At 37.4% G+C, this 11,434-nt stretch overlaps 1 protein-coding gene across 1 annotated transcript; it reads left to right on the top strand.

Annotated features, from left to right (window-relative positions):
- The first annotated feature begins 208 nt into the window (after window positions 1–208).
- On the top strand, window positions 209–8,284 carry LOC149777888 (uncharacterized). The gene is made up of 2 exons (XM_089938980.1): window positions 209–390; window positions 4,369–8,284. Exon 2 carries the CDS (start codon window positions 4,397–4,399, stop codon window positions 6,380–6,382), a length of 1,986 nt encoding a protein of 661 aa, XP_089795106.1. The 5' UTR covers window positions 209–390; window positions 4,369–4,396; the 3' UTR covers window positions 6,383–8,284.
- Window positions 8,285–11,434: the final 3,150 nt, after the last annotated feature.

Genomic DNA, 11,434 nt, shown 5'->3' with positions numbered 1-11,434 from the left:
CCTGAGATTTTAAATACTAAATAAAGGTTTCGTTCTGTTTGTTCTATTCATATATGCTCACTTTGAGTCATCACTGACTATCCAGGTGACCTGGATACATTTTCCCTCTCATTTGGTGGAATATGCACAGCATGCTTGTAAACTGCAAAGTCATTCAGTCATGTTTGGCATTTTTCCAGAACTCAAACTATTTATGTATTTACTTCAAGTCAGTCTAGGATTTCGACCTATCGGTTGTTGGTTACACACATGGGTTACAAACGTTGTGATTACGATTATTATAATTCCATAATTATTATAATTTCATAATTATATGAATAAGGAAGCAACGAGGCTTCCATTTGTTCCGTTATAAAGGGATACTGAAAACTAGAAGTACGACGACTTGTGGTAAGTACTCTATATAAGCTGTCATAATATATTTACTTAGGTGACATCAGTGTTATATTGATTTGTCTATTGTGTCGTATATGATATTGCTTTATCTGTGTCCGATTAATGTGCGTATTGTTTTGTCGATGATCTAAATCGATTTGATCAGACTTTGTAAACAAATATACACCATTTTTACAAAATATATTGGTTATTCCGCGGAGGCATTACAAGTACAATTTCTCTGTACCAATGGATCAAGCATCAGCTGAAAGTACCCCTGCAAACCTTTGGCGGGTGTTTGGAAACATTGCTATTGCAACTGGTAAAACAGCTATTACTAGTGTACTTTGCAAAATTTAAGCGACCCTTTGCAATAATTAGTATAGCTATGGAAAAAGGGTTCATTAAAAGTACACTTACAAACTGTAAGCAGCTGTTTACAAAACTTACGCTGTGAATATTCATTCAAAGAACAAAACTGTAAAACTGTACGAATCGATTAGTGGGACAAATCTGAGAAGAATACTTTTTGTAAAACACTGCATTTTTTAATATTTACAGTTTATTTCTGTATGTAGCTTCTATATAAGTTAACGCAATCTCTTGATAAATCAAAGAAAAGCCCAAACAAGCACACAAGCACGATTAAGAAAATAAAATACGTGCCAATTTAATTGGGTCGCCCTATATTTGCTAGACGATAGTGGGATTGCACAAAAGTGCACAATTTAAGTCATTAATTCGTTGCTTGTATGCAGTTCCGATACAAACTAGCGCAAGAATGTAATCTCGTGTAAAAATTTGGTCCGACAAAATTACTCACAATCGCAGTTCGCAAAGAAAGCGACATAGAGAGGAGAAGCGGGTTCTGTTTTGACATATATTTCTCTCTAACACTCATATTTTCTCATGGAAATATAATTTTTCTGTTTTCATCATCGCCATTGTCATCATCAATCTCTTCTAGTAATTGATTCTGTAAACATCAACAAAGCAAAGGGAAGATGACTAAAATCATTATTGTTCCCATCTTTAACAATATTTTACAGACTGGTCTTGATGTCCTGGAATCGAACAATTTCCTGTAAAGTTACATCTCAAGAACATCCCACACTACTCTTGCATTTCTGTAAAACAAATATAGCTTTATTGTTAATCCTTGCATATTCTGGTGGGCTCTTTATTTCAAGGCTATGACACATAATAGTCTTCTGTTTGCCATGATTTGATCGAGCTGTGCTTAGTTTTTTTTTCATCTAGAGTTGTAATATAAATTCTAGTATTCGTTAAAATAACTGGCCACACTAATTTGTTAACATTTAGATTAAAATAAATGAATTTTGTATTTTAACTGAGCTGTCTCACAACTCATTTTCCTCTTGAGTGTTATAGGCAAAAAAGGCAAATTAATATTTCCATTTACAATTCACTCAGTGGTTTATTCAAAGCATTATACGACATTAAGGAACATAGATTAGTTACTTTCTCTTAATATAATTACAAATCCTTTAAATGAGAAAAGTCAGTGAAAGTATTATCTTATTTGTACTGTTCTTTATAGAATGTCATAGTTACCAATGCATTGGTAGTATCCTTACGTTTGTCTCATTGTTACGTAAGAAGTCCATTTTGGTTTTAAAAAAGTCTAATCAGCTGACACGTTATTATCATAAAGGTGCTGCAAGTAGTTTCATTGATATAGTTGTTTCCTTTCTAAACATGATAAACATCCCTTCTTCTCTCTATCATTAGTATCTTCTGTTCTGTTTCACTCAACCTTTTCAATCTTCATCTTGCACAGATTCGGTCTGAACACTTGCAGAGTTCCAACATAACAATGGTACCTTATCGTCTGTATCCTTCTTTAGTGTCCTTGTCATTCGTCGTGTAATCGACACGTTGCTTTTTTATTTTTATCCAGTGTGAAGAGCTCTTGTTCCGCTATCAGCAGAACGAAAACACTTGTTCCAAAAACTGCGTATCTTTTGAGCTTACTCCACGTCATAACTATGTTTATTCGTGATCTATACGTTCTATCACTCTAGGATCGACACCGTGATACACATATCACTCTTAGTTTATGGGCTCTAACTATTTCTTCTCTTTCTCTCTGTCACTATCTCTGTCTTTCTCTCTCTCTCTCCCTGTCTCTCTATATGTCTCTGTCTCTGTCATTCCATACATCCACAACGCAGCAGTACAATATTTCATGTGCGAAGCACCAAACAATCTTACCTTTTCTATTATTCTATTCGGTATCCTCTCCTTTTCTGCTCTTTGTTTGTTTCTCACCCATCTTTAGAGGTAGTGGCAGCCTGCTACGAGATGTTCTACTTACAACATATATTTTATGATCAGCAGATTCATACGCAACCCGAAAAGGCTTTCGTACGTAAAGTAGAATACCGGTACGTTACGCACGCACACACACAGAGAGAGAGAGAGAGAGAGAGAGAGAGAGAGAGAGAGAGAGAAAGCACAAATAATGGAACTGTGTGTCGATACTTTTGGGTCGCTACTGTTTTTATTCGTCGAAGAGCAACAATTTGAACCCACAGGTCAGGTACAGTGTCTTTCAGTATTTTACTTAAGCTGACTATGGTACTCGTATGTCAAATTACACAAGGTTAGGCGTGTAATAAATAACGTTGTTAATAATGTTCCAATTTAAGGCCAGTTATATTTTCGTTATACATATTTAGTAATCTGATATGATTGTAGCGGACTAGATTGTGTATTATTTAAATATAATGCGGCTGATTATGATCGATAACAAAACAAACTGGCTGTTTTGAAACATCTATATACATTCGGTAAAACTTAGCTTTGTACAACGGTTGGTACAGGTACACATATTTAAACAATGTCAGTAAGCAATTTAAATCGTAAAATACATCGTAAATGCAAAACTGCCGTAGAATTCACTAACCAACTAATGGTGAAAACGACAAAATAAATTCACAAGACATTTATTTCTCTGAGTTTATTAATTTACATATCCAGCATGCCATGGGAATATTTTTGTCTTTATTATTGCGACTCACTAAGTTTAAGATATAATTTTGTTTTTTATGACAAAGAAAGCCTCCCAAAAAGGCTTCACCATACCATGTGTTTCACATGCTGCATAAGTGTATATATCTAAAATCACGTGATGTACAAACACAAATCTCCAATGTCAAATGGGTTTTTGCTAGACGGGAACATTATTGGCACCGTGTCATTATTATCAGCAAAATCATGATATGTCTAAGAATTAATAAATGTACATGTATATTCAAAATATCTAGTTTGCTCTTGTTAAAGTAAATCATTCTCTTTTTTAAGGTCTTTTTTGAAGGTCTTGCAAAGCTATAAACCTCTTTTGTATGGGTACGTGCGACTAGAACATTGGTTTGCTTAGTGTCAATTAATACAAACGTAAAAATTGTTTCATACAAGAGCACGAAAATCATAAAGATTTGATTCCCTCAAGTACAAAATTTATTCTGTGTATGTGACGTATGCGATCCCTCTCGATCGATCGATCGAACTCCATCTTGAATGGGCACATTGCGTTATTTAGTATTTATAACGAGATTTCTATCCATGCAGCAAACACGTATTTAACTGACATGAGGATACAAATTTAAAAATACTGTGTTGCAACAGTGGGGTCTGGGTCAGGGACTACCTCTAGCAGCATAGCATGAAAGCGAAGGGTTGATTTTAATGTCGTGTCATTTACTGTTGTCATTTACTTCACGAACAAATATAAGTTAATTATTAATGACTGCGTGAACCGTTCTTGTTTGCTATTTTCCGTTTGCACACATTTGCATCCATCGACCTGTTAATGTAGCAATGAGATATATGACCATATTTCGATTAAAAACCACAGGATTACCCCCATCACCCCCATAGATTCGAATTCATATTATTTGTATTGCCAATCTTTCTCTTTCTGCATTGTTAGGGCAAGGATCAAACATATAGACTATTTTTCTGTTTCAGATTTTTTTGACTAGATCTGCAGGCAACAATGGCAGAAGGAAGAAGAGACAATGAAATACACTGTCGTTTACGAGAATTAGTCGAATGTCCTATCTGTCGTGACACTCTCAAAGATCCAAAGTGTCTTCAGCCATGTCAACATATGTTCTGTGCAAGCTGTTTGGACCGAGTCCTAAATAACAATCGTACGACCGAAAGAGATCCAACTACATTCGTTTGTCCTGTTTGCCGTCAGGTCACCGCTGCCCCTGCAAACGTGAATTCATTACCTAATCTCCGTTTGGCAGTCAATATTATTGATGAATTAGACCGACTCGCAGAAACAGATGATACTGTAGTCGACATTTTACACAGTTGCCAGGGTATGACTGACCAGGTGGAAACTATGGAGAGTCGTATAGCACACTACACAGAAACAATACAGACATGTTTGGCAGTCGAAGATCTGACAGAATATGAACGTCACGAATTGCTTCAGCTTCATGAAGAAACTATGAGCGCATTGGAATCTTGTCAACCTCTATTATCGGCGATGGCAGCATCAAAGAGGGCAATACAAACACTTTCAAATGATTTAAACGATTCACCTGAGTCAGCGAACCGATCGGTAGTGACTCAAAATGAGAAAAGGAAAATACAAGAGTACAAGACCAAAGTCGGAGACCTTATTAAACGACAAATGGAATATGGTCATCGGTTGGAGAGGATAGTAAACACTACCGGAATGTCATTCCATGGTACTGTCGACTTTGCAGGGGAATCTGTCACATTACCTCCTTTAGCCACTGGCTTAAATGTTGGGTCTCATCCCCATCAAGTGTTAAGTCAATCAAATAGTACGCCGGAAGTTCCACAGCATGATCCTACTATGCAATCTTTGGAGGAACAATTTTTAAATCTTTCGACAGGAACACGTCCGGTCCAACCATCTTTATCCCATGTGCAGGTGACGTCATCTCCTTTTCAGAGAACTGCAAGAAATCAGCAACCAGTTATTACTCCTGTGGGAAGACAACCTAACCACCTGCAACAAGTGCAACAAGTCCGTACTGGTAATGAGGCTGAAATATATCCTGAAACGATGAATCAGATACAACGCCAGCCTCCGTTGAACAATCAAAGCGAAGGTCCCTATAACGAACACGAAGAATTACGATCACATGAACCGATAAGCAACCGAGAAGCAACTACGTCTTTAGTGAATAGGCAACCTACATATAGCGGATGCTTTAACGCGAAGATTTCAACTGACAAGGATCATTGTGATATTGTAGGAATTGCCGTTTTTCAAGATGCCACCGTCGTAGTCGCTGATAAGACGAATACAAATCTCAAGGTATTTGATGGAAACCATACGCTAATGTCCAGCCTGACTTTGAAAACGTTCGCTGGTGACGTATCAAAAATTGGCGAAAATCAGTTGGCAGTGACTCTACCAGTGTGTTTTCAGATAGTGAAACTTTCCCTCACACCGGGAAGATTAGAGATCATTGGCACAATCAATCTGAACAATCAGTGTTGGGGCATAACTTCGAATGGTCGGACATTGTACGTCACATGTGGTAGTTCTACTGATGCACAAGTACAAGTCTTAGACTGTAATGGGTCCCTTCATCGAAGTATTAAATTGAAGGACCTTTACCTGGACACACCATATTATATAGCGGTGTCCAGAGATGGCAATCATGTTTACATTTCCGACCCAGGAAGAGAAAATTCCAAAGTTGTTTGCATAGGTCTTGATAGGCAAGATCAAATCAAATTTACGTATAAAGATGCAGCTTTGAAAAGTGCAGCTGGTGTCACGCTTGATGGGCACAACAATGTACTCGTGTGCGCAGCAAACTCCAGCAATATACATCTCGTGTCAAATGATGGGACTAAAGTTAGACATTTTATAGATGGAGACAGACTGTTTGGTCGGCCAAAAGCAATATGCTTTAACATGGATTACAATAAAGTCTATGTCTCCTTTAACAACGACGAAGAGATCCGATACTTTAATATCAGCTAATACAACAAACTGAATAGAAACCTGACATAGCAAATATCTCCATATAAACTAAAGTGAAACGTGCCTTCGCGGACTCGTCCATATAAACTAAGGGGAAACGTTCCTTCGCGGACTCGTCCATATAAACTAAAGGGAAACGTGCCTTCGCGGACTCGTCCATATAAACTAAAAGGAAACGTGCCATCGCGGACTCGTCCACATGAGCTAGAGTGAAAGCTGACTCATCAGACACATCCATATAAGTAGCAATGGAACCTTACTTATTTTACATGTCCATATAAAAAGTGAAATCTGCATCGGCAGATATCTCAATATAAACTGAAGTTAAACATGTGTCTGGAGCCATCTCTGTATAAACCACAGCGAAACCTGCCTCAGCAGACAACTCATAAAATTACAGTGAAAACTGCATCAGAAAACATATCCATCTAAACCACACTGAACCCTGCTCCACCGGACACGTACAATTCAACTCCAATGAATCTGCCTTAGTAAAGACATCTCCATATACATTATAATGTAACGTTTTACCAGCAGACGACTACGTAGAAACTACAGTGACACTTGCCTTAGTACGACATATCCATATACATTATAATGTAACGTTTTACCAGCAGACGACTACGTAGAAAGTACAGTGAAACCTGCCTCATTAAGACATCTCCATATACATTATAAAGTAACGTTTTACCAGCAGTCGACTACATAGAGACTACAGTGATACCTGCCTTAGTAAGACACATTTATATACATTATAATGTAACGTTTACCAGCAGACGACTGCGCAGAAACTACAGTGAAATATACCTTAGCAGACATGTCCATATACATCATAATGTAACGTTTACCAGCAGACGACTGTGTAGAAACTACAGTGAAACCTACCTTAGCAGACATCTCCAAATACATTATAATGTAACGTTTACCAGCAGACGACTGCGTAGAAACTACAGTGAAACCTGCCTTAGTAAGACACATTTATATACATTATAATGTAACGTTTACCAGCAGATGACTGCGCAGAAACTACAGTGAAATATACCTTAGGAGACATCCCTATATGAACTAAAGTGTAAAATCATATAGTGGATATCTTCATACAACCACAGTGCAACCTATTTTAGCCACCATCTCCATCTATACTGCAATGCATGCTGCTTCGGTCGATATCTCCACATAAACAGAAGTAAACCTGTCTCAGACGGCATCATTTTATAAGCCGGAGTTAAACCGGTCACAGCATGCATACTATATTAGCTACAGTTAAATGTGTCTCAGCAGACATCTCCATATAAAGAATACATGCTTATAAAGGACATTATCAGCCTGTTTAATTTACTCTTAAATTTTGCCTATTTCGGAAAACGCTTGCTCATAAATGTTATTGATTTATGATGTTCTTTATAAGCAGGTTCCACAGGACAATAAAATAGCACCGATAATTCAGGAGGAACCAGCCATTTATTTGTCTTGAATCGCCTAAAATTATGCCTGAACTTTTCGTTATTCATATTACAGGTTATATAAAATAAGATATATTTAATGTGGTTCACTTTATTGTTACATCACATTTGTCACAAGGTTACTATTATATTTTGGTTTTGTCTGAAACGTGATGCACCTTGTAATCAAATTTTCAAGGATATATGAGGCACAAAGCTCTCAAAGAGACACATCAATTTAAAAATGACTTATTTGTTCAAGGTTTCAGACTTGAATAGTTCTTTTAATATTGATAATTTAAAGAAGTAAATGAACATAACTTAATGATTGCAGGGCAGGTCGAGGAAATGTTTTAAATTAAATTGACACCGTTTTATTTATCTGTATAATTGATGTCTATAAAATTCAGTCCAAACGTCATAATATAAAAATATAATAAAATATTTCGTGAAATTATCAGTATATAGAGAGATTTTTTTAAAACTTGGAATCTTAGATAAAGTCGATCTTAGCTTTCCTTGATCTTAGATTTAGTTATATTAAAGATCTATTTATACGAATACATACATACATGCATACATACATACATACATACATACATACATTCTTGGCATCCGTCCGTCTACGGGAGACGATGGCGTAGCTCCAAAGTAAGCTTTTATCTATCCTTCTTTCTAGCTCTCTTTTCAGTTTGTTTTATTCTTCTCTCTTCCTCTGCGTTTTGAACTCCCTGCCTGACAGCTAGGCCCCAGCTGGAACGGTTGTTTGCACAGCTCTCCCAGTCGTTGACATTGATGTTTGCCGTCTTCATATCCTTCTTGCATACATCTTTGTAGCGCAGACGTGGTCGTCCAGTTGGTCGTGCACCTTCTGCTAACTCCCCATATAACAGGTCCTTGGGAATGCGACCTGGATCCATTCTTTTGACATGGCCAAGCCAGCGAAGGCGCCTCTCGCTGAGAATGGAGAACATGCTGTTTATGTTGGCGCGTTCTAGAACCTCTGTGTTGGGTACTTTGTCCTGCCACTGGATGTGCAGAATGCGCCGCAGACATCTCAGGTGGAAGCTGTTGAGCTGTACATACATACTTACAAATTGTCATGTATATTTGATTTAATAATATCTGATTTAACATATATTTATTTCAATTTAATTGTTTGTTTGTCAGTTTTAAATTTTGTGTTATTTTTTATTACATCCTATTCTAATGTAAATTTATTCACTGGAGATGATACTTTTTCCAGAAAATAGTTTGACATTGACTTTTTAGTAAACACCAGGTACTGATCTAGATCCTGACCTTGATTCAAAATTAGTAACAACCACATAAATAAGTTCTATTTTTATTTTAAAATGACTGATTGTTGTCGAGGTCACGATGGGACTACGTATTTTAGATGTAAACAATTTGTTTAATTTTTATTTCTTATAGTACAATGATTGGTTTTCGTCAGGGCCATACTGGGTGTACGTGATCTTTAACAAGTAGATACCTTCGACGAGGTTCTGGAACATTATCACCTGACCCCCTTTTTACCTTTTAGAATACAAAATAACATTTGTTTTGGAGAGACATTCTCAGTGTTAGTTGGGCCCTTACACCGGAAGTTGTATGTTGTGATGTTCGGAGACTTTCAAATTACTTGGATTCATAAGGATTAATTCTTTTTTTTCCCTGGAAAATAGGTGTGCTTATGTGAATTTGTTGAACAAGGACAGCTTTCATAAAAATAAATTCAGATTTCTTTCCAAAATCGGAGTGGTATCTCTTCTTTCTACAAGGAACTGTAGATTTCAACACTACAGATTACAGCGTACTTCATTGTCTTCCATCTTGGATTCTTCGTCGGGACTCGAACTTGAAATCATTAGAACATTTTGTTATTAGGACTTCAAAAAGTTTATTCGTGGATTATTCTTGGATTATTCTTAGATTTGATTCTTAAAACCGTAAGTTCATATATCTTCATTTTTACAGGCCTTTTCCAGGAAAATAAATTATTATATTTTTCAAAACTTGTTGTTTACACTCTTTCTTGTGTTACTGTTTATTTGAGCCTAACCACGTAACATAAGATATACTTGCATACATACATACATACATACATACATACATACATACATACATACATACAGAGAAAATCCACAGACAACAAAAGAATCAAGCAAATTACAAATGTATTATTCTTTATAAACATTACTCGACCGCGTGCCATTAGTAACAGCATCTGTCACCAAACATCTCATGCGCAAGCGTACCACTCCGCCAGCTGCTGCTTTTATCCTCCACCTACAAAGGATGGTATGAATTTGAAGGTGTTTACTCCAGGTGCACGAAAAGGAAATGCGAAATAACCGAATTCGATTGTTTAACCACCATCAGTCCTCAAAACGTGACCACTCCCCTAGGCAATTGCGTTGGGCTCTGCGTTTTCAGGAAATCAACTCCGCAATGCATTTTTTTTTTTTTAGTTTGGGGCCCCGAGCTCTTCACTTACTGCCTTTGGCCCCGCATGCTGTCTTGGACACCGCACATCCTAGGGCCGGGTCTGAGGAGAGGATGTGCGAAGAGGCGGGGGAGGGCGCTAAACTGCTACGATCCCTAAACATGTTGTCTTGCTCAAACCACCACATACCAAATGAACTGGTAAAATTAAAAATGTTATGTCCATGGCGGCATGGTGTGTTTAAAAAACCCTGAAGTAAAACCTATGGAGAGAAATGCTGACTATGGGAAATTCAGAATGTAATCTGATATTCGCTAATATCAATCCAAAGGTCTCCGGATGTATGTCGTTCATCTCATGGTCGAATGCGTCCACTGATTACATACATGGTCGAATGCGTCCAGTGATTACATACATGCTTGAATGCGTCCAATGATTACATACATGGTCGAATGCATCAATTTTGGAGATCCTAGGGTGAAACAAAAATAGAACTTCTCAAGATAATTCAAACTTTCAGAGGATCACATGCCTAAATTCAACCCCACTGGAGTTTTTGGGACAAAAGAATCCTAGGAATTCCGGAGGACAATTTTTCATCATAGTAGCATCCATCCTTAGAGCATCAAGAGGAGACAACAGCATGTATGTATGTATGTATGTATGTATGTATGTATGTATGTATGTATGTGTGTATGTATGTTGTTGCTGTTGTTGTTGTAGTTGTTTAACGCCATTTTTCAGCACACTATACATGGCGGCCATTATTAATGGTGGAGGAAGAACACGGGAAAACCCCGGAAAGAAGCACCGACCCACGAGAAGCTACTGGCAAGCTTTTTCACATACCCGCATTGGCTGAATCCGTGACTCGAACCCACGCAGACAGAGGTGAGATGGCACTGATCCGTAACGGAGAGCGCTTTAGACCACTTGGCCACTCGGGGCCCCGTATGTATGTATGTATGCATGTATGTGTGTGTGTGTGTGTGTGTGTGTGTGTGTGTGTGGCACAAGTTGACCACGCTGTCAACTTTCATATTACAGGAACGAATTATTAAATACTTCCGTTAGTGTCCAATTAAATTAAAAACCCATAAAGGTTTTAGGTTTCTGTATTGGTTTAAACCATGGAAAATGCTGGCCTATACATCTTTCGTT

The sequence above is a fragment of the Sinohyriopsis cumingii genome, chromosome 17 (assembly GCF_028554795.1).
Source record: "Sinohyriopsis cumingii isolate HCF-2022 chromosome 17, ASM2855479v2, whole genome shotgun sequence".
NCBI lineage: Eukaryota > Metazoa > Mollusca > Bivalvia > Unionida > Unionidae > Sinohyriopsis > Sinohyriopsis cumingii.
The sequence above is the reverse complement of the archived record's forward strand: the minus strand, read 5'-3'. Positions and strand labels throughout refer to the sequence as shown.

Excerpts from the sequence above, each read along its gene's own strand:
- LOC149777888 (XM_089938980.1), top strand. The coding sequence starts at position 4,397 with ATGGCAGAAGGAAGAAGAGACAATGAAATACACTGTCGTTTACGAGAA.